General features: G+C 41.4%; 1 protein-coding gene across 1 annotated transcript; it reads left to right on the top strand.

Moving 5' to 3' along the window:
- The first annotated feature begins 3,700 nt into the window (after positions 1 to 3,700).
- POLE4 (DNA polymerase epsilon 4, accessory subunit) lies at positions 3,701 to 8,828 on the top strand. Its single transcript, XM_069075949.1, has 4 exons — positions 3,701 to 4,014; positions 5,217 to 5,301; positions 5,995 to 6,036; positions 7,471 to 8,828. Exons 1-4 carry the CDS (start codon positions 3,769 to 3,771, stop codon positions 7,482 to 7,484), a joined length of 387 nt encoding a protein of 128 aa, XP_068932050.1. The 5' UTR covers positions 3,701 to 3,768; the 3' UTR covers positions 7,485 to 8,828.
- Positions 8,829 to 23,810: the final 14,982 nt, after the last annotated feature.

Genomic DNA, 23,810 nt, shown 5'->3' with positions numbered 1-23,810 from the left:
ATTTTCACAAAATCTAAATTAATGGTATGTTTCTTATAATCGAAATATACTTAATTGTTTTCAAATATTCCCCCTTTTCTTAGTGTTTAATCATTCTCTCTAGTTCTTCTGTGTGGCCATTCATACTCTTACCTACTTCACTATTTCTACCTTATCAGAAAAGGCGTATATCCAAGACCATAGCTTTGTTCTTATTTTTCCTTTCCTTTCAAAAAGCACCTTTTTCCCCCCAAGTCTTTCTTAATATACTACATTCAGAGACCGGGTATGTTGTATATCTTTTTTTCTATCCCCAAACTTTGTCAGCTTTAATGTGTTGTACAGAACATATTCTATTTCCTAGACTCTTAAAGATCTTTTAAATGTTGTCTATTTATTTTTTAGCTACTGGTTTCCTGTTTCTTAATTTTTGCATGTAATCTATTTTCTCTTTAGATTTTCACTTTTTTTGCTTACTTTGCCATCTTCTTCATTGTGGCCAAAACAGAATTATTTTCCCCCCAAATCCATTCCTCTTTTTGACTTCCTTATTTCTGTCGAGGGTACCAACATTCTTCTAATCATTCAAGTTTGCAACTTCCAGGTCATCCTTGACTCTCTTCTCCTTCTCTTCATATCTAATTAGTTGCCAAGTCTTTTCCTGGGCAGCTTTAGGCAGCATTCTAAGGCTACAATTTGCAGAATATGTACCAGTCTACATTGGTACAGGGAGCTTACCCATTTGGGAGTTCAGTAGACCAATGAATTCACACATCTCTATCCCTTACACTGCATATATTTTAAAATTTATTTTATATAGATGTAGCCCCTCTGAGTGGAAGGCTGAGTTTAGAGGAATAAATTCCTCCTCAAACCTCTCTTGGACAGCTAGGTGGTGCAGTGGAGAGTATATGGAACATGCATTTTCCTGAGTTCAAATCTGGCCTCAGACACTTACTAGCTGTGTGATCCTGGGCAGGTCACTTAAACCTGTTTGCCTCTGTTTCCTCATCTATAAAATGAGCTGGAGAAGGAAATGGCAAACCACTTTAGTATCTGCCAAGAAAATCCCAAAATAGGGTCATAAAGAGTTGAAAATGACTCAACAACAAACTTCCCATTAAGTGCGTTCAGAATCTCCCAGCTAATTTCATTTCCTGTCAGCTGCTCTGCTTGGTTTGGTCTCCAAGACCATCATAGTCCTCCCCCTAGAACCTCCACCTCCCTTCAGCTTTTTGTTGCCATTTTCCCCCAAATTAGTAAGCTCCTTGGGGACAGGGATTGTTTTTCTTTTTCTTATTTGTATCCACAGTATTTAGTCACTTATTAGTGTTTATCCCCACCTGGATCACTGCCTTGTTGTGGCAGAGTGGCTTGCATAGCTCATTGAAACTATGTGCTATGCCATGCAGGGTTACCCAAGACAGATAGATCATAGTGGAAGGTTTTGACAGGAGAAGGAAATGGAAAACCACTTCAATACCTTTGCCAAGAAAACCCCATGGGGGCAGCTAGGTGGTGCAGTGAATAGAGCACCAACTCTGGAGTCAGGAGGACCTGAGTTAAAATCCAGTCTCAAACACTTAACACACACACACAAAAACTAGCCGTGTGACCTTGGGCAAGTCATTTAACCCCAATTGCCCTGCTTTCCCCCCTCCAAAAAAAAAAAAAACCCATGGATAGTACTAAGATGATAAAAGAGATGACATCTGACCTCTCAGGCCAGAAAGTATTCAATATGGTACTGGGGAAGAGCAGGCTGGTTTTCAAAGAGGCAAAGGAACCAGAGATCAAATTGCTGACATTTACTGGATTATGGAGAAAGCGAGGGATTTCCAGAAAAATATCTCCTTCTGCTTCATTGATTACACTAAAGCCTTTGACTGTGTGGATCACAACAGAATGTGGCAAGTCCTCAAAGAAATGTAAGAACCACATCATCTTACTTGTCTCCTGAGAAACCTGGGTTTCTAGGGTTACAAAGATAGCAAATAGTAGAGCCAGAAATTGAATCCAGGTCCTTTGACTTTATATCTAGTGCTTTTCCCATGAGAGCATTCTAAATTAAAGGACAGTGAAAAGAAGGTGGAGGTAGGAGGCAGAAAAATGAAAGGAAATTTGGAACAGTGGGAGGGGTTGAAGAGATGAAAGAAAACATCTCTCAAAATTCATTTCCTCCAGGATCACCACTTTCTCTGTATTTAGTCAACACTGAAGAGGGCATGTTGAGGTTTTAGGTTTAGGAGTGCTCGAGACCCCAAAATACCAACACGCTGGGTCCTGCTGAGTTCTACTCAAGTTGTCTTTCAGCCAAAGTAAAGCAAAGTTTATTAAAGATTCGCCATAATGGGTATACTCTTTAGGTATTTGTGAGGCTTGTATTGGACAAGGAGGCCAGAATAATCTGACACAGAGGAGTCTGTGCTAGATAATTCTCGGCTCTCATGGAGGCAAGATGGAGCTTATATACAGAAAAATTGTAGGAGGATGTGGAGGTGGTCTAGAGGGGGAGTTTGGGGAGGGTCTTCAGGAGGAGTCAAATGATGTCAGACATCAGTAAGAAGATTAAGGGTCGGAAATAGTTGAAGACTACCTGGAGATGACTGACAGTGGAGGGCTTGGGCTAGTTTAAGGGTGACAGATTTGGGTACAGGTATTTTGGGAGGATCAAGGGTGGGGGTGGGGGGTAGCTCGACTACGGAGGGCTGGCTAGTAAGATTAAGAGATTCGGGCCCAGCTAAGGCTTACGAAAGGCTTATGGCCTCAGGCAAATGCCTCATCTAGTGGGAAGATTCAGTCATAGTTCAAGGGGTTTCCCAAAGCCTGTACCCGGTCAGCTCCACTGATACTTCTTTGCACTTGTTGAAAGATTTCAGGTGTTGCATATAATCTGTCTCATCAGCTTTCTGATGGCCAGGTCACATTTTCTTTCCCTGGAGACCGATGCACTGGGCAGGAACTTCGGGGGTTTTGACTGACTTACAATCACTCCTTAAGGTGGAGAACCCGAGTTGGCCACTTGTTGGAAAGTTTCACTGAGCCTAGAAACAATCTGTTCTTACAACTCCTGTGGGTCGCACCATATGCCGAGTCTTCCCTGAACTTCCCCCCTTCCCCGCGGACCCTAGCTTCTCACAGATGGAGCACTTCGTTTGGAACCCATCCCGTGCACTTACGCACCATCAGAAACAACTGACTTCTATTTCTCAGCCCTCTACCAGCGCGAGCTCCAGGAAGGCAAAGGCATTGCTTCGCCTGGCTATTCGGCGCAGTGGAAAGAGGCTTGTTTTAAATCTTTCCCCCGACACTGACTTGCTTTGTGACCTTGACCATCATTTTCCCTTTCACGGGCCTCAGTTTCCCCGTAGGTAAAGTGGGGTTTAGTGAATGAACAAACAAGGAAACTGACCCTTTCAGTTTTCGGCCTGGGATCTAAATTCAGCACTTGGGACGTACGGCTGAAGTTTCCTAAAATGCTTGTCAACCGCAGCGCGGGGTTGAGAACCTAGGCGCCCGTCCTGCCGTGGGGTGATCCTTAAGACCGGTCCCGGACTGTAAGACACAAAAGGTTACGAGCGGAGGATTTTTCTGGCGTCACGAGGTACAGAGTAAATACGGTAACTCGGCCCAGCAGCTGCCCCGCCGGTGGTGGGGGCGGGGCTGGGGCTGCGCGTGGCAAGGAGGGGCGGGGCCAGGGCTAGAGGGCTAGGGCGGGAAAAGGGCAGGCGCCCGCGCGCCCACGCCCAGGCTAGAAGAACGCGCACGCGGCACGCACAGGGGCTTGGGATGGCGGCGGCGGTCACGGCGACTACGGCGACGGGGGCTACCGGCCCGACGGCTGCGCCAGTGGTGGAGGAAGACCCCAGTGGAGAGGAAGCGCCGGCGGCGGCCCCTCCGCCGCAGGCCCCGGCAGTGTCGGCCGGGCCCCGCTTGTCGCGGTTGCCCTTGGCGCGGGTGAAGGCGCTGGTGAAGGCGGACCCAGATGTGACACTCGCGGGCCAGGAAGCCATCTTCATCCTGGCTCGAGCAGCGGTGCGCGCGGGCGGGGCCTGGCGGTCTGTAGGCGGGGCCAAGCGGATAAGGGGCGGGGCTGGGAGGAACTTCGTGGAAGAGGGTAGGGCTGGGGAAATTGCCTAACCAACTCTGTTCCCTCTATTGACAAACTTGGTCCAAATTCTTTTAGGAAAACCTGGGTTTTAAGATCGCATCAGACGCTTATTAGCTGTGTGATCCTGGGCAAATCACTTAGATTTCTTTGTGCCTAGATTTCTAGAGGTGAAGAGGACCCCAGAGGAGACCTTTGAGAGAGCAGGTTCAATAGAATGCTGTGTTTGGAAGCCAGATTGCAAGAGTATCAAGTTTGACTTTGAAGGGGAGAAAAGATAATGTCCGAGCTGGATGGGATAGAAGGGTCAAGGGAAAGATTTCTAGGATTGGGGAGATCTGAATATGTGTGGAAAGATAGATTTTGAAAATCCGTGAGAGAGAAGGAATGATTCCAAGAATAAGGTCCTAGAGGCAGGAGGTGGTGGATCAAGTGTGCTGGCTGGAAGATTAGCCTTAGTAAAAAATAAATACATCTTTCCCTGAAATTGAAGGAGAGGAAGATAGAATGGGTGCTGATGCTGAAAAGTTTTGAGGAGTAAAAGAGGGAATTTAAAAGCACTCCCAGCTGATAGGGCATCTAGGTGGCACAGTGGTTAGAGTGCTGGGACTGAAATCAGGAAGACTCATCTTTGTGAATTCAAAACGGCCTCAGAATGTGAGCCTAGAAAAGTCACTGCATCCTGTTTGCTTCAGTTTCCCCATCTGTAAAATGAACTTGAGAAGGAAATGGCAAACCACTCCAGTATCTCTGCCAAGGAAACCCCAAATGAAGTCACAAAGAGTCAGACATGACTGAAATGATCGAACAGCAACCCATCTGATAGCCTCAGTCTTCTCAGTAAAATAGAAGACTGTTATCTGCTGTAAATGCTGGGGTTATGTATATGATTGTGGGCTTAAGGAGAGAGGAGAAGGTTTGGAACAACTGCTATGGGGAATTAGATAACTCGTAAGTAAGAATAGGGAAGGAGTGCTGAACAGCTTTTTAGTAAGGTTATATTGGTGCCTCGGTGGTGACCGTGCCCCTCTCCTTATCTCTCACCTTCTGCCTGCCTTCACTTGTCAGCAAGAAGCAGAGTTCTCCTTCAGGCTGGTACTCAGTTATATGATCTTTTCTTTTGCCATAGGAACTCTTTGTGGAGACAATTGCAAGAGATGCCTACTTCTGTGCCCAACAAGGGAAAAGGAAAACTCTTCAGAGGAAGGACCTGGGTAAAGTGTTATTGGGCTTGTTTTTCATTCTACCTTTGGAGAGGGTGGCAGGGTCACATGTCTGAAATGCCCACTTTTAATGTCTGTTAACTTTAGGGTAGGGGAATAGGTTTGCAAAGTGGGCCAGGAAATGAGGACGTTGGGTGTCTTGGCAAAAGGGGAGTGGTGGCAAAGCTGTAAGGAGTTTTGGGGTATCCAAGAAAAATTTCACCTGCTTTAAAATTTTGTGTAGAACTGGCCTCAGTACCATGGTCAACACTGTATTTTAATCTAGTAACTGGACTTGAGGGTTTTATAGTCTTACTGTTCTTTTAAGCTGTCAACATCCTAACTTGCTGAGACCATGTCTCATTTTTTGTCCATACTGTTTTCCAATTCCTCAATTCCTCTGCTGCTCCCCCCCCCCCCCCCCCCCCACTACTTGCCATTTATAACTTTCAGATTAAAGAGGCTACAGGTCTGAGTTCAGACTCTCTACTGGTCTTGTAGAGAGATACCTTCTTTTCCCAACTCACTAGGGTTTCTTATGCTCATTAATATCTCTGATGGTGAGGAACAAGAGTATGCCCCAGAATTATTATTCCAGGACCCAGTGGGGTAGATCTGGACTTCTTTTGGTTCTGTTGCCAAGGGGCTAAAGCACCCTGTGTCTGCCTATATCAATTGAATTTTCCTTTTCACCTTATGTTGTAGATAATGCAATAGAAGCTGTGGATGAATTTGCTTTTCTAGAAGGTGAGTTTTTGGCCAGTGGGTAAATATTCTTATTCTTTTTATCCTATATTAATAGTTTGAGCTCTAAACCTCATAGTAGAAAGCCATTGGTGAGACTTTTTTCTTATCTATGGAATAACTTCTAAGTCTCAGGTTCCTTATTAGGGGAACTGCAACTTCTTCATGAAAAGCGCTAATAATTGGAGAGTGATGAGAGATTTAAAGACCATTGAATATGATTAATGCCTCTTTATTCCCCATCATCAGTCCTAAGTTATCTTTCTTCTATTTCTAATGTTAGATGCAGACATGGTTGCTAATTTAGCAGTTTACAAATCATTGTCTGTTAGCCTGTCTTTTTCCCTTTCAAAGAATGGTGGCATTTAAAATGATTATTTTGAGGCAATTAATTGAAGTAAATTTCTTAATCTTACCTATTTACCTATTCCTTTAATCATGTTGGCCACCTACCTCTGAGAGGCAGCATGGCATAGTGAATGGATAGTGAGCCTGCCTTGATGTTAGGAAGACCTGGCTTCAGCGCATATCTCTGAAACCTCCTGGTGGTATGACTCTGCCTAAGTCACTTAACTTTTCAGGGCCTCAGGAAATTCTCTGGGACTTGGTTGAAGAGAAAGGGCTGATCTGCTCCGATAGAGGCAATTTCCTTATCGGAAGTTTCCCATACCACTGAATTCACAGGTCCAGGTCCATTCCACCCTAAATATTTGTACTCATAATATTTAGGGACAGCTTCCTAACTTTCTGTCTGCTTATGCCAAAGTAGAATGGATTGGTTCAGAAAGTCGTGGGTTCCTTGACAGTGGAGGCAGTAAAGCAAAAGTGAGATGACCACTTGCTGAATGGGCTTTAGAAGAGTTCCTTGTTGGGGTGTTTTGTGTATGTTTTCTTGGCTCTGCTTATGCTTCTGTCACTGTATTATCAGTTCCTATCAAATCTTCATGCCCACTGTCTCTTAGGGCTCAGTGACACTTCATTTCATCCATGAGCCCATCTTTTTTTTCTTGGCTCCCTTCTTTGTCTCATTTGATTCTTACAGTAATCTGTGAAGGAGTCTGGGAGGAGTGGGGTGCAGTGAGAGGTGTCTGGTTTTATCCTGGCTCTTTTTCACCTTTGGTCCCTTCTTCTGGAGCTTCTTGCCCACAGGGCAGCCTGTCTTTTTCTTAGGAACTGTTTACATGTGTGCTCTTCAGAAACATTCCCCTCTGATCTCAACTACTGATTCATTTATCAAACACTTGTCGACTGCCCAGACGCTGGGCTAGGTGTTAGTGAGATTACAGAAATGGATAAGACATGGCCTAGACCTTCTGTGGCTCTTTACCTTTATTGCCAAAGACAAAGGCAAGTTTCTCTTTGCTTTTGTTGTAGCCACGTTTGAATAAAACTATTTCCATCATTTACCTCCTTCTCTTTTGCCTTTTGTTTTCCCAGGCACTTTGGACTGAGCTCCATTCGTTCTCTGGATCTGCAGTCTCTTCTTGAATTCCTGCGTTCTTCCACCTGCACTTCAGCAGGCTTCAGCTGTGTTTGAACACTGTCTTAAACAGACTGTTTTCTAGGGGAACACCCTCTGTTATTCCAGCTCATTCATCTATTTCCTATTGCCCTACTGATCTCTGAAAGGATATCAGCCCAAGAATGGGCTGGTATATGATCTCAACTCTTGGATTTTTTTTGCAAGTGTCTGCCCATGATGGGGTTTTTTCCACACTTGTTCCCTGCAGAGAGTGAGATGAAGGAATTTTTCTTGGTAAAGAGACCTTTTTGAAAAATGAAGCCCAAAATAAAGATGCCTAGACCAATGTGCATTTAAATATTGCCCTTTTCATTGACAAGAGTTGCTTACAAATATAATCTTAGAACCTTATCCCTTCCCTTTCCCTATTACCCTGTCCCATCTCTTTCCTCCAACTATTCTATCCTATTCTCCTTTTCCTTCTTTCTCCTCTTTTTCTTTTCTCAATACATCTAGTTGGGAATACAGTAGCAGCGTTAGCACAGATAGGGTTGTATGTAGCTGTGGTGACTGAAATCCTGATTTCAGGAAAAAGAAGTTTTTTTCCCCCCAGTATGCCTTTGTAAACTGTATCTTTTATAAGAGTATGTGGTTGCTATATAAGGAACTTTTTTGACCACAGAATTTGTAGGGTGTCAGCACAAGTGCCAAAGGTACCAAAAATCCTTTAAGTATACAGTTGCCATGATACGAGAACAATTTAAATTATTTGGTGTGAGAAATAGATAGGAGATTCTGGGACCCCTGCATGGTGAAGTCTGGGGAAGAAATCTTTCATAGGCACAGATATAATCATTTGCTAAAAGACTTAAATGACTCATTGCCTGTTAAATAAAGTTCATTGCCTGGTATTTAATACTCTTCTCTGGGGCAACTAGTGTTGCAGTGAATAGAGAGCACTGGGCTTTGACCTGAATTCACATTTGGCTTCTAACATTAGCTGTGTGACCTTGGGCAAGTCACTTATCCTCTTTGCCTCAGTTTCAGTTACATATCAACCTACCTTTCAAGCCTTATTTCATATTACTGCTTTCTACAACATACTTCAACTAAACTGGATTATTTTCTATTCCTTGAATAGACTTCCCCCACCTCCCTGTGCCTTTTCTCATACCTGTGCCTAGTATACCCTCCTTCACTTTTTGGGCATGTTAGATTCTTACTGATCTTTTAAAGTGCAACTCAGATGTAATTTTCTCTATGAAGCCTTCCCTCTTCACCTCTTTTGTCAATAGTAAACCCCAGAACATATATAAACATTTTTTGCTAAGTATTAAGAGTTGTCTGTGTTAGTTTCTTACCCTTTACTAGGCTGACTATGAGCTTCATGATAGTAGCCTGTTTTTAGTTATTTCTCCCAGTGCCTAGCACAGTGCCTATACACATTTGCAAGTACTGAAATATTTGCTAAATGAATTAGGATGTCCTAGAATTGAGCATTATGGGTGATGGAGTTGCTTCTGTTAACTTTCTGTCCTACTCCTATGATTGTATGTGAGAAAAAGTGTGGAAAGCTATGAATAAATCAGGAGGCAGCAGTGGTAGAGTGGGAAGAAGATTGGATAAAACTGGAGGGCAGGGATTCTAAAGCTCAGCCACCAACTGCATTATGTTGAATAAATTGTATATTTTCTGAGCCTCATTTCCTTCATCTCTAAAACAAAGGGATGAGACCCCACACGTTGGCTATGACTGCTTCTAGTTCCCACACCAGGTGAGGATTGAGGTTGTGGGATCACGTGAGCCTGAAAGTTTTGAGCTGCAGTAGGCTAAACCAGTGGGGTGAATATGCTTATCTGGCACCAATATGGTGAACCCTTGTGGGGAAGTGGTGGTGGGGATGTGAGCACTAATTTGCCTAAGAAAGGATGAAGCAGTCTAAGTCAGAAACAGTGCAGGTCAAAGCTCCTCTGCTGATCAGTAATGAGATTGGATACTTTAGTGGCTGCTGCATTTCTAGTTTGGGCAATATAGAGAGACCCAGTTTTAAAATAAAGTGGAGGTAATCTTTAAGGTCACCTTTAAGGAAGGTCCCTTACAGCTTTAACAGCAACTCTGACATTATTCCTTTTAGGTAAGTATCAACTACATCTAAGTTTAGGGGGTTAAATTCCTCCTCTTTCCACCGTCTTCTCCATTCCCCTCTCCAGTCTTGAAGCTTTGGACATGATAGAGAATAGGATAATTTCTATTATTTCAAAGTTTGTTAGGCTGTAGAAGAAAGAATTCCCACCAGTCAAAGAATAACGATGATCACCTGATCCTACTGATGAACCAGCTATTAAGGGGAGGGCTTGGGACTGGGGTCTGCATCCTGCCAACTGGTTGCCTGATTTTACAATCTTTTCTCCATGACAATCTTAATCAGACAAGTTTTGCCCAAGAGGTAGCAACCCCATCCCTAACATGGAAATTTCTTGAAAGTGCCTTTTTAGGTCTCCAGTCCCTCTCACATCCTTCTCCAGGATCTGATGCAAATATAATCATTTCACATGTAGGAAGTTACTGAAGTAGTGTCCCATCACCACCAAAGAGGAACTGTGTGTATGCTTATTTTTGAATCTGTAGTGCTGCAGGTAATTATTGTTGGGAAAATGAATGATAGCTAAGAGGAGGGCTAAATAAAAGATGTCCCTTCTATATCAAAGTCAATCTTCTCACTAGGCCTATAGAATTTCAACACTGCAAGACAGTGTCCCTAAAGAAATGATTGACCCTGGCTAGGGTATAGAGAATTAGATAGAATCTGTGTTATCTAATGTAGTTGTTTAATGATCAGGTGAAGAAAGAAATCATGAGATTTAAAGTTGGAAAAGATCTTAGAAGGTTATCCAGTCCAATCCCTCACTTTTTAGGTGAGGAAATTGAGGCCCAGAAATGACTTACCCAAGGAGAACTGGGTATTGTTGGCATGATAACTCACTATGAAGAAGAGTACAGAGTCTACCTATATTCCTGCAGAGAAGCCTCACTCTACCTTGTTGTGCCCTTGGGTGATGACAGTGCAAGAAATTAGCTGGCAATCAGGTGCATGCCACCAATAATTCCAATTCTTATGTATTCTCCACCACCCACCATATTGTTTAATAGCCGAGAGGAAATCTGCAACCTAGCTGCCTGCAGCAAAGCAACAGAAGACTTCCCAAACCTGTGACTGTCTAAAGTAGTGCAGGGACTCAGTCAACACGTGTTGATTGATTTGATTGGCAATTATCAGAATAATCTCAGGTAATTTCCTGCACTGCTTATCATAAGGAAATGCCATCAGCAGACTTGAACTTTTTTTCTTTCCCTCTTGCTAATACTACCAATTATAGAAGTAAAGTGCAGCATATTGATTTTATAGAAGGCTTTCTTTCCATCCAGAAGATTTCCATTTTTGGCAAAGAGGAATCATGCATAGACCAGATGTGAAAAACACATGCTCAGATTATCAGTGGTGCTGTCAACAATTACAGATGAAAATGATGTAGCCCCTTAAGGTTTTCAAAATACTTTCCACCCATCTCATTTGAACTTTACCGTGATCCTATGAGGTAGATACCAGAGGTAATATTATCTCTATTTTGCTGATGAGAAAACTGGGCCTTAGAGAAGTTAAGTGATTTGCCCAGAGTCACATAGTAGCAAATAACAGAGCCAGGATTTCAACCCAGGTATGACCTGACACTAGTTGCAATATTTTGCCCAAGAGCCATCTGGGTCCAGTAGTAGCCAGGACAACTGGAGATGGCCCAGGGGAAGGTACCACTCTTCTTCCCAAAAGGAGACTGTAGGTCATAGCAGACTCAGCCAGTCTGTGTTATAAGCAGAACTTGAATCTGTCTCCCTGCTGTGCATCTCAGTGCCCATCTGATGATACAATAATTCTTTTGGCATCCTGAGGGTTCAAGAATTCTTTGGTTGGGACAGACAGCCACTGGCATGGAACCTTCACCATCATGTTTACAATCTGACTAGTGGAAACATGCATGTTGAGCTGTAATCTGCATGGTCACATGGTTTTGAGTACTCCTCACCTAGGGCATTCTCTTTGAGTAAGCTCATGCACTCCAACTGATGCGGTTTGGGGTACTGAGAACCTGGAAATGTCAGGGTAATGATCAGTGTCTACCTGGAATGACTTCGCACATTCTAGCTTTCTTTTAGTCAAAGTGGCAAGGTTTATGATAACACCAATCTAACCTCTCTGACCTTTCCTCCCCTCACCTGTCACCTCACCTGATGGTGTTCTGCCCAAAGGAAGGTAAACTTTGATAGCTGTGGCTGAAACCTACCTAGTTAACTTGGGGTTTACTAGCTAGACTCTTTCTTTAAGACCAAGTCTTAAACCCAATTCACTCTGGATCTAATTGAGTGGACCATAGGTCCCTTGCCCAAGCACCACTTAATGGTGATTTTTTTGGGCCCTCCTGGCTCAGAGTGAATGTTAATAGTAACTGTTTCTCTTTTGGCCAGCAATCCAGAGTGTCTTCCCAGTTTGATTTTTTGTTTTTGTCTTTGTTAAAGGATCTATCTCTTGACTGATTTCTTAAAGAGGCCTATTCACTGAATGGGTGTTGCTTCACTCAAAGTGAGAACCTGTAGCAGCAAGTACCCTAGCATACCCAGGATGGCTGCTAGCACAGGTTCTTTGATGTGCTTTTCTAAAGGAAAGCAACTCCAAAAGGGTTAACAATCTTACTTTAATCAAACATATATCATTTACCTAGTTCAGGGTCAGAGAACATTATAACCCTTGTGACCCACCTGACTACAAAGTAACAAAAGTTGTGCCTTCCTGAAAAACAAGCATCCCACCACAGGTTCCATGTCACCACATTCAGCCTATAATGGGGGCAGAGTATATTTTCAAATCAGGAAAGGTCCTCAAATTCACCTAGGCCTATCAAGGGGCAGGGAAGATCTTCAAATTCCCATTACTGTTACAGAACCTAAAAAGACATTAGCTTAAAAAGGTCAAGGTCTCCCACTATATCCTGGGCCATCTCTAGTCTTCTTGATCAATATCTAGCCACTGGACCCTCAGGCTCTGGAGGAGAAAGTGAGGCTGATGATTTTGCACAACCCTCCCTCACTCAAATCAGATTTAGTTGCAAGTCAAGTCACCGTCTCCCTGATATTACAGTCCTCTTTGAGAATGAAGGACAAAGCACTCAACTATGATTTTGCACAAAAACACACTGTATCATCTCATTCAACACTGGTTCCTTAAACAGCATGCTTCCGTATTTCAGAAGATGAGCATTTTCTTGGGTGTTGGTAATCACTCAGTTAAAGCATATGACATAGCCCCTCTACCTTAATCAATAAGTCTTCATTATTTGCTCTGGCAAAAAAATCACGGCTCAGGGGCCAGCCTTCTCGTGATAAACTTCTCTGCACCTAAACAGGCTGGTTCTCAGGCAACAGTCTGATATGGGGTTTGCCAGTACTCGCACAATTTTGAGAATCAAATGGAACAGCATTGAAGTAGGATTTTATAAACTTCTGGACAGTATGTAATAAGGAAATCTGTATCCTTGCTACTATAAACCAAATCAAAACTTCTTCTAGAGCTTAGCATAGTACCTGACACATAGTAGGTACTTAATAAATGTTGATTGATTGACTGCCTTCTCCCAAATTAGACATCCACTCAATAAGTCATTGTAAAATTGTGATGATTTTAGGACTGGATTTTTTTTTTTAAAGCAATTGGGGTTAAGTAACTTGCTCAAGGTTACATGGCCAGTTATTTCTGGGTGGGTGCTAAGTGTCTGAGCCTGGATTCGATCCCCAGATCATCCCAACTCTGGGGCTGGTGCTCTTACTCGCTGTGCTACCTGGCCGCCCCTTAGGACTGATTTTTTACTAATTTTCACGGAGCTGACAATTTACTAGGCAATAAGACATAGCCATAAACAACTATAATGCAAGGTTGAAGAAGGTAAGCACCTTCAAAAGAACAAATTGATATAAGAGCTCAGAAGAGTGAAGACCCTCCCCAAACTCCTCCCCAGACCACTTCTAGATTCCTCCCACAACCTTTCTGTATATAAGACCCCTTCTTGCCTCCACGAGGTGTGAGAGTATTGGAGACTTATCTAGTGCAGACTTACTCTGTGTCAGATGATTCTGTCAGATGATTGTCCAGTACAAGCATCACAGATACTGAGGCTCTTGAAGAGTCTACCCATTAAGGTGAATCTTTAATAAACTTTGCTTTACTTTGGCTGAGAGAAGACAGGTGGAATTCAGGACCCAGTGTGTTGGTATTTTGGGGTCTCAAGCACCCCTAACCCTATACCTCAGCAGAGAACATATCTGGCCGGCATGAATTAAGGAAGGCTTTATTGGAGAAGGTGGCACTTTGTTGGTATTTTTAAGGAGACGGAGAGCACTACAGAAGGTTTTCCATGAATCTGTCTTTTCTCCAAATTATATATTTTCTACATAGGGTTTTCAAATGCTTTCCACTATAGGATGTTTGCAGTTCAGAAATGTGTCCCCAGGCTTAGGAGAAATTGCAAACTGAATAATAAATGAGAAACTGCCCTAAAATACAATACAATAACAACTGACCTCTATAGCACTCTGAGGTTTGTAAAGAGTTTTATGTATTTTATCTCATTCGATCCTTACAGTAACAGTGTCATAGAAAGGCGCAATGATCATTGTCTGAATTTGACAGGTGAACCTGGGACTCGGTGAGGATAATTGACTTGCATAGAATGCCATGCCTAGTAAATGACTGAGTTGGTTTCAAACTCCATCTACCAGGCCGAATGATCAGAGGGTCATAGATTTGGGATCAGAAAGGACCTTAAAGGCCTTCTTGTCGAACCTTCTCATTCCATACATGAGGTAACTGAGGCTCAGAGATGATCATAGATTTATAGATATTGAATCAGAAGGGATTGTAGAGGCTCTCTGGTCGAACTGCCTCACTTTATGGATGAAGAAACTGAGGCCTGGAGAAACTAAGTGACTAGGCCCATGGTCACACAGTGGTTGTATGCTTGTCCTTTCTGGAAGAGGACCATGGCATCAGGGAGATGATGACAGGACTTGCAGTTGGCTTTGATCTGAGTGAAGGAGGCTGTGCAAGGTCACCAGCCTCATTTTCTCCTCCAGAGCCACTTGTGTCCAGTGGCCTGATAACAACCAGGATGACTGGAGAAGGCCCAGGATACAGTGGGAGACCCTGGTCCTTTTAGGCTGAGTCTTTTCAGGTTCTCAATTTGAGTGAGTTAATGCCCATTCAGTGAATAGGCCTCTTTAAGTAGTTACTCAAGGAATGGCCCTTTTAATCAAAAAAGAAAGGAAAAAAAATCAAACTGGGAGGGGAAGACCCTTAGGGTTCCTGGCCAACAGAGAAACAGGTACTATTTAGCATTTGCATTCACTCTGTGCAAGAAGGGCTGGGAGCTGTTGTGCAATCTATGAGCTCCTGAGTGAATTGGGTTTAAGGCTTGGTCTTTGAGAAAGAAATCTATCCAGTAACCCCAAGGAAAAAAGCAGCTTTAGGCTATCGAAATGTACCTTTTCCTAGGCAGAGCACCCCCAGGTAAGGATGGAGAGGAGAAGAGAGAAGAGGAGGAGGGAGAGGAACTGAGTTACTACTCACTCACAAGTTGTGTTTGTCCTTTGAAGAGGACCACACCATCAGGGAAATGATGATATGACATGCAGTTGACTTTGATTTGAGTGAGAGAGGGCTGTGCAAAGTCATCAGCTTCACTTTCTCCTCCAAAGCCATCAGTCACACAGTAAGTGTTAGAAGAAGGATTTGAAATCAAGTCTTGAATTCGGGTACAACCTGCCTTTCACTGGAAATAATGTGTGTAAAGTGTTTTGCAAATTTTAAGGTGCTATATAAATATGAACATCTACTACTGCTCTTCCTGGTCATCTCTCTTACAATGAGATAAAGCATGGTCTTGAAGATGTCATTGTAATCCTTGGTTACCAAGGAGGTGTGTGTCTTCCTGAGACAAACAGGTCTTTCTTTAATCAAATGTCAGAGGACCTGGGTTGAAATCCCATCTTGGCTACTTATCATCCATGTGACCTTGGGCAAATCACTGCCTTCCCTGGGTCTTAGTTTCCTCCTCTACAAAATAAGAGGATTGGATTGGGTGAGCTTTAAGGTCTCTTTCCAGTTCTGGATTGTGTAATCTTGTGTTTCAGTGTGAATACTTTCTACATCACTGCAGTGTGTGTGTGTGTGTGTGTGTGTGTGTGTGTGTGTACTTTCCACATTACTTTTTTTTGGTTACTACCTTGTAAAATTTAATATTTAATGCACACTCTTAAAAACAAACTGTTCGTAACATTTTTATAGTTGTCTATTGGAATATTTGTATCTGTGATTGTTAAATTCATAACAAAAGGAAAATTTATGGAATTTTAATTTGATGTTTGTAAGCTTTCTTGAGAAAGCACAAAGGATAGAGTGGACCTTGGATTTAAGAAGATCTGAGTTCAAGCTGATCATGGGCAAATGACAATGAATTAATTAAGTTTTATTTTTCAGCATTCATTTTCAATATTTTATAAAATTTTGAGTTCTGTATTTCCCCTGCTCCCCTCCCTTTCCCCAAGAAGGCATGCAATCTGATATAGGCTATACATGTATAGTCACATTAAAATATTTCCACAATATTCATGTTGTGAAAGAAGAATCAGAACAAAAGGGAAAAAAACCACAAGAAAGAAAAAAGAAAACAGTATGCTTCAATCTGCATTCAGACTCCATAGTTCTTTCTTTGGATGTGGAGAGCATTTTCCATCATGAGCTTTTTGGAATTGTCTTAGATCATTGCATCAAAAGGCAACTCTTGAGGACTAAATTATAGATGAGCTGCTGATTTGTGTTGGTGGAGGATATTTTTGATGCAAATGAAATTACATATCTCTCTCTCTCCACCCCCAACCCCCCTCATTTTCTTCCTTGACTATTACTACTACCCAGCTTGGTGTTCTCCCTGGATGATGTAAGCACATCACCATCACTAATGTAAAAACAAACTCTGATTGCTTTCTGTAGTATTCAATACAAGTACATTTAGTTGCTTTGAGGGAGTCATGATTTCACTGATTCGAGTATTTCCTCTGCCAGTGCAGAATTCAGCCCATCTATGCCTTCTTAGCAAATCTTGTCCATGTCCTTCTGTAAATCCTCCATGGAAGATCTATGTGACCTACTGGAGGGCTTTCTTAATAATAATAATAATAGTAATAATAACAGCTAGCATTTATATAGCTTTTTAAAGATTTGCAAAGAACTTTATATATACTATCTCAATATCTCATTTAATAACCCTTTGATGTAGGTGCTATTATTTTCCCCATTTTACAGATCAGGAAACTGAGTCTAAGAGATGTTAAGTAACTTGCCTAGGGTAGCACAGCTAGTAAGTGTCTGAGTCAGAATTCAAACTCAGTTTTACTGATTTAAAGTCCACTGATTTATCCACTGCACAACCTAGCTGCTTTTTTTTTTAAGTTAAAAAAATATTTTGTGGAATGCATTGTTGCACTTCCCTTTCTTACCTCATCTTAAGGTGGTTGACCTTGATGAGATCTTTCACTTTATTTCTAGTACTTAAGTCATCATTGCCACCAACTTACACCTACTTTGCCATCATCTTTTGAGTTATCTGAAATAATTCTGGTTATTCTGAAATTGTGTACTTATGTGATTTTTAGTCAAGATTGCATCATCAAAAATGCTATCTTCCTTCAGAGAGAGAACTGATGGATTCTGACTAAAGACTGGTGCATATATTTTTTTGCTTTCTTTATTTTTTCTACTTTTTTTTTGCAACATGGCTAATATGGAAATATATTTTGCATGATTTCACATGTATATTTGATATATATTACTTGCCTTCTCAATGGGTAGGGAAAAGGCAAGAAGGAGGGAAAGAATTTGGAACACAAAATTTTAAAAATTGAATGTTAAAAATATATTTAAAAATTAATAAAAAGATTATATCAGCAGTAATCCTGCCCTCCAACAACTTGGTCTTAAAGGTGTGGGCTTTTGTGATAGTGAGTTCTTTGGGAACCCATGAAAATACTTTACAATTTCCCTGAATGTATTCCATTTCACTCTTCTGCAATTCATGGAATAATGCTGTAAAGCAGAAATGGATGTTTTGTTTTCTCTTTCTGCAAACTGTGCTAGTGAAGTTTAGCATGTTTTCTTTTTTAAACATAAAGTTCCTTTTTACACTAAAATTCAGTATTGCAGAAATATGATGCCTCCCTCCCCCTTTGACATGAGCCACCTGTAGCTGAAAGAGTAAATGTGGAGCTATATTCAAAATAGAATGAGTGATAGCATACCTCTTGGTTAATTTACAGTGTGTATGGGCTTGGAAAGCCCAGAATCAGGAATCTCTTACCTTGCTGCCATATAACAAAACATTTCTCTCTTAAATTAAATCCAGTCAACAGAATATTCACCAAGTCACCCTAAGATAAATAGAATTATAGGCAGGAGTGTGCTGGTAAATGTTGAACAACTGGTTATCTGGAAAAAAAAAAGGTACACAAGATACACTTTTTCTGCATCACTTTCCAAAGTCTAGACAATAGAAAATAGAAAAAAGAAAATCAAGCCCCAATTTGCTGATATCTGAGATGTAAATGCTCACCCTGAAAATTTAACAATTAATTTTTATGAGCAGGTATAAGCTAGTTCCAGCACATCTCTGGTTATGATAATAATTTAAGTTCCATATATTTATTCCCTGAATGGGTGAATATACATATTCTGTCCCCTCCAAAGAGTCAGTTTATCAGTACACCCCAGGATATGACTAGAAGACTAGGTTAGGGTCAGGCCATGGAATGTCTTAGATGCCAAATTTAGAAGTCTGGACTATATCCAACAAAGAACCACCGATGGCTTTTGAACTGACCTATGCATTAGGAAGAATAATTTAACAGTAATATGTAGGATAGGTTGGACGTGGAAGACAGGAAGTGACGAGACCCATGAAAAAGGGTCTCAATCTAGGCAGGGGTGGGGAACCTTAATAAAAAGATTTGTTCTGTGAAGTTTGGATTCAGTCAAAGGGCCACACTTGATGGCCTAGAGGGCCACTGTAGCAGCAAGCACCCCAGCGTCCCCAGGGTCCTTGCCAACACAGGTTCTTGGATCTGCTTTGATAGAGGAAAGCAACTCAAAATGGGTTAACAAGCTTACTTTAATCAGTCAAATATGTATTGTTTACCTAGTTCAGGGGAAAAAGGTCAGCACCCTGAACTTCAGAATATACAGACAGAATTATCGAGACAGAAACAGATCAAGTAGACAGATTTCCAAACTGTCCAACCATTACATCCATACCAAATCAACATCTGGGTTTTTCAAAGCCGGGGGGCTCTCAACAACGGCTTCCCAGAATCTCATCTGATCAAATCACAGAACACTTCTCAAAGTGAGCCCCCAAAACAAAGCTACACATCAGGGCTTATATAGCCTTCTCCTGGCTCAGAGAATGTAACAACCTTATTGACTCACTGCCCAATCAAAAAGTATCTACTGAAAAACAAGCCTCCCATCCCAGGCTCCAGGTGCACTTTAGCCTAGGGGCAGGGAAGATCTTTAAATCTGCATTTCCGTTACAGCCACTTGTGGCCTTGAGGCTGCAGGTTCCCACCCATGACGAGAAGAGACGAGGTAATATGAGTGCAAACTAGGGTCATAGTAGTGGAAATGTGAAGGAGGGGATGGATCCAAGAAACACTGCAAAGGGAGAATTGACAGGAAGTATGGAGGAGAATAAGGATCTGATATATCAAGCCTGATGGTACCACTGGAATAGGAAAATGTAAAGGAAGATAAGACTTTTAGGAAAAGGTGATAAATTTGGTTTTGAACATGTTTAATTTGACGTGCTTGAGGGACATTCATGCAGACATGTTTCATGAGTAGTTAGAAATAGGGGATGGTCTTTCATTCAGGGCAGAGGTTAGGACTGGAATCAGAGATCTGGGCATCATTTACCTAGTGATAACTCAAGTTGTGGATATGGATGAAATCAGCAAGGGGGTGTAGAGAGAGAAGAAAATGGGACTGAGGACAGCTCTGTGGTGTTCCTACATTTAGAAGGTAGAGGTAGGAAGGGAAATGAATGAAGGAAAAAGAGAGAACAATTAAAGAGTGAGTAGTGGTATCAGAAGAAAAGGCAGGACAATCTCAAAAGGGAGGGAGAGGTCAATAGTGTGGAAATGATTTGAAGAGATCAAGAAGGAAAATTAAGAAAAGGTCACTGGATATGGGAACAAAGAGGTGAGTGCTGATCCTAGAAAAACCAATTTTGGAGGGAAGGTATTAAGAAATGGGGGGTGGTGGTGGTGGTGGTGGTGGTAAGGTAATGGTGTCTGCAAGAAATTAGACAGTGAAAGGGAGGAGAAAGATTATATGGTAACTTTAAGGGGCAGTAGACCTGAGGGAAGGATATTTTTTTCTTCTGAAAGGAGACTTGATTTTTTTTTAAGCTCAAGATGAAAGAGCCACTAGAGAAAGAGATTGAGGTTACAAAAGTAAAATCTCAGAGGAAACCAAAGGGAATGATATCATGAGTGTGGTCTTGTGTGTGTGTGTGTTTGGAACAGGGGCAGGTAATCAGATAAACAGCATTAGAAGAGCTAGAACAAGAAGATATGGTTGGTGTAGTTCTAGGCTAGCTGGCTAGCTATGGGTTTTTTTTTTTTTTTGGCAGGGGTAACAGTTGATGAGGACCTGGCATCAGCTATAACATAAGTGAAATTTCTTTCAGCTGACTATGTTCCAGTGCCCTTAATCACCTTGACTTCTTGACTGTGATGGGTTGGCTCTATAAATAGTACCTGGGTGATGGACAAGTTCCATGAAATTGAATAGAGGCTGTCTACCTCTTACATATGTTCAGACTCTAGAATATGTCCTTAGGTTAACAAGAAGCAGCTCAGGGTGCATGATGCTAGGAGAGTTATGAAGTACCTTATAAATATTATGGAATTTGCTACTGCATGATTAGGAGAAGCCTTATTCAACTGTTTACATAGCTGAGGCATCCTCAAAAAAGCCAGAGTTAGCCTTGCCTAATCTCTTTGTGCCATTTTTTTTTTTTTGGTTTTCCTTGTGGTGGTTTGACTCCTTTTGCTGATGGTGATTGGTAAGAAACAATGCTCTTAGGGGAATGGCCTTGGATCTTTCTCCCTTCATGGTCAATGGACCCTAAGAAACAAGCTTCAATTCCGAGTTTCTGCATTTGTTCTTTTCTATTCTAGGTGAGCTCAGGGAGATTGAACTGGATCCTACTTGCTACAATTGGAAATGAGTCTGAATAATGATCAACTAGTACCTACGATCTTCTCTGTGATGAAGGTGGATTTCTAGGTTGCTTGTAAAAACCTCCTTGAAATGGCAGACTGAGGGGTCAGGCTCAGGTAGGAAGGCAAGTTAAGTCAGAAGTGGACTGATATTCTGAATAAAGTAAGGAGGAACTGAGGTATTGTCAGTTTCAATGAGAGCAAAAGGCAGATTCTCCTTCTACAGGGGCTATTCCAAACCTTCCTTTTTCTTCTCTTTCTTTCTTTACTAAGCCCCATCTCTACCCTCTCAGAGGAAATAGATACTATTCACTTTAGGTCCTTTTTTTCAGATCTTATACATCTTGAAATCCTATGTGATCATCTTCATTCTCTCTTCCTTTAACCTTGTCTTTCCTTGCCAAGGCCAAGCTGTCTACATGTACTCTTAAAAAAAAGTATTTTATTTTTTTCCAATTACATGTAAAGACAATTTTAAATGTTTGTTTAAAACACTTTTTGAGTTTCAAGTTTTTCTCCCACCTTCCTTTCCTCCCTCCTCCCTAAAATGGCAAGCAATTTGAAGCAGATTATATATGTGCAATCATATAAAACATATTTCCATATTAGTCAGTACATGTATTTTTGATCTCATACCTGACTTATCTAGGCGGTTGTCTTCATAATAATTTTTCTTTCTCCTCTTTAATCTCATCCTGTATAATGACTCCTTCTCTACTACCTACTACCTACCTAAATACCTACCCCCCCCCCACACCCCACATCCTATTATCCCTTCAAGTTATTGTTTCATATCTCTTCTCTTTTTTCTCAATCGAATTCTTGGAAGGAGCTATCAACTTCCTCTCACATCACTTGTTTTTCAACCTTTTGCAGTCTGGTGTCCAACCTCTTCATTCAGTTGATACTGCTCTCTCCAAAGTTACCAGTGATCTCTTGATTGCCAAATTATGAAGCCCTTCTCTCAGTCCTTGTCCTTCTCAACATCCCTTGAAGCGTTTGACACTGTTGACCAACCTCTTTTTTTCTTCCATTTGGGTTTTTTCTGACATTGCTCTCTCTGACTTCTCTTCCTATATGTCTGACCTCTCCTCATTCTCCTTTGCTGATTCATCATCTACATTATGCTCCCTCACAATGGGCATCACCCACGGTTCTTTCCTAAGTCCTCACCCCTTTTCTCTATACTCTATTACTTGCTGACATCATCTGCTCCATTTTAATTGTCATCTCTATGCTGATAATTCCCAGATGTAACTACCTATATGGCTTTAGTCTCCTGAGCTTCAGTTTTGTAAATTCAGCTGCCTATTGGACATTAGAATATTGGACATAAAGTACTGTAGGCACTTTACACTTGTTGCTGTTCCTCCTATATGATACCTAATCTTCTGTCTCTGTGCCTTTGCACTGATTGACCCCCATGCTTGGAATATACTCCCACATTTTTCTTCTTAGAATCCCTTGTTTTTCATCTCAAATTTCACCTTTTATATGATCTATTTCCTGATACTCCTAGGCTAGTTCCCTCCCCCTCCCCAGAATTACCTTGCATTTATGTGTTTATTTTAATACCTTTATAATCCGTTAGATTGTAAACTCGTTGAGGGCAGGTATGCCCAGAGCTTAGCCCAGTGCCTGGCACATAGTAGGCACTTGGTAAATGTCTTTTGGATTGAATTATTTTAAAAAATGTCTCATGGGTTCACACACAGAGATAGAGGGGACCTCAGGGGTCATCCAGGCTCCTTCATTTTAAAGGTGAGGAAACCATGCCTTGGGAGAGGTTAAGAGAATTTCCCAAAGTCATAAAAATAGAAAGTGGTCCAAAGTCATGAAGGAGGGATTTGACCATGGGTTCTCTGACCAAAAAGACAGCACTCTTTCCACTGAGCCATTGAACCATGCTGTCCTTTGTTTCCAAGAACAAATGGTGAAACACACATAAAAGTAGAAATGTGATGAATGTTGCCTATCCTGAGTCAGTGGGCTGGTTTGCTGGGTCAGATGGTTTTTCTTTGCTACAAGGAGGGCTTGGTGAGGGAGGGGGGAACCAATGTAGGGGGGAAAATGACTGTGATGTAAAAGTTAAAAAAATAAAATTTAAATTTAAGTTTAAAAAATGACAATTATTCCTCTTTGAAAGTTATTTAGTTTCTGGTACCAAGGATTCTTTCAAGATTATTTCAGCATCTGCTAAACAAACAAAAACAAAAAACAAAACTATATCCCCAAACCCACTCCAAATTTAATTTTCAAAGTAAGTGCTTATTTCTCTTAAAAGTCTGCCTACAGATTGTGGTGCTGCTTATTAGGAAATTTGAGTCTGAGGTGGAGACACATCTCTTATTGGAAAGAGTTGTCTCAAGTTTGCTCACTAATAGACAGCTTTTGGGTGAAGGACCTGTTTTACAGTATTTAGGAAATGTTCATCAAATTGTTTTCTCCTGTCTATACCTTCTAGTCAGATGAGCTATGATTTCAATAATGTTTGAAAAATGTTTGCTATGTTGTCTCTAAGATTGCTTTGACTAGATATAAGCATAAATCTTTAAACATCTCAACATTTTTCTTCCTATGGATTTTAAGTTATTTCACCAAAAGTTCAGACAACTTCTCCTAATAGACCATGACCTCGAGATGTGAGAACAGCACCAAGGAAGCCTTTGTCACATAAAACAGCAGTACCAGCATACATATATACATACATAATTGTTGACAGCTATTAATAAATAGTTATCTACATCTGGCAGTTTACTGGGGTGTCAGGTTTTTCTTTGCAGACCAAGTGGGATAGAATCTGAACATCATATTTTTAGAAGATGGAGGGACTGGGTTTCCTAATCTTGCCAAGCTGGAAGTGCAAGGGTAGACACTCATGGGCCCAGTCCCACTACTGATGATCATAGAAGCATTGAAGTGCTGAATTTTTTCCAACCTG

This window comes from Petaurus breviceps, unplaced genomic scaffold (genome assembly GCF_028583685.1).
Source record: "Petaurus breviceps papuanus isolate PSGF00001 unplaced genomic scaffold, PetGlider_PUasm1.0 90919, whole genome shotgun sequence".
Classification (NCBI taxonomy): Eukaryota; Metazoa; Chordata; class Mammalia; order Diprotodontia; family Petauridae; genus Petaurus; species Petaurus breviceps.
Note: the sequence above shows the minus strand (reverse complement) of the source record. Positions and strands in the feature narration are given on the sequence as shown.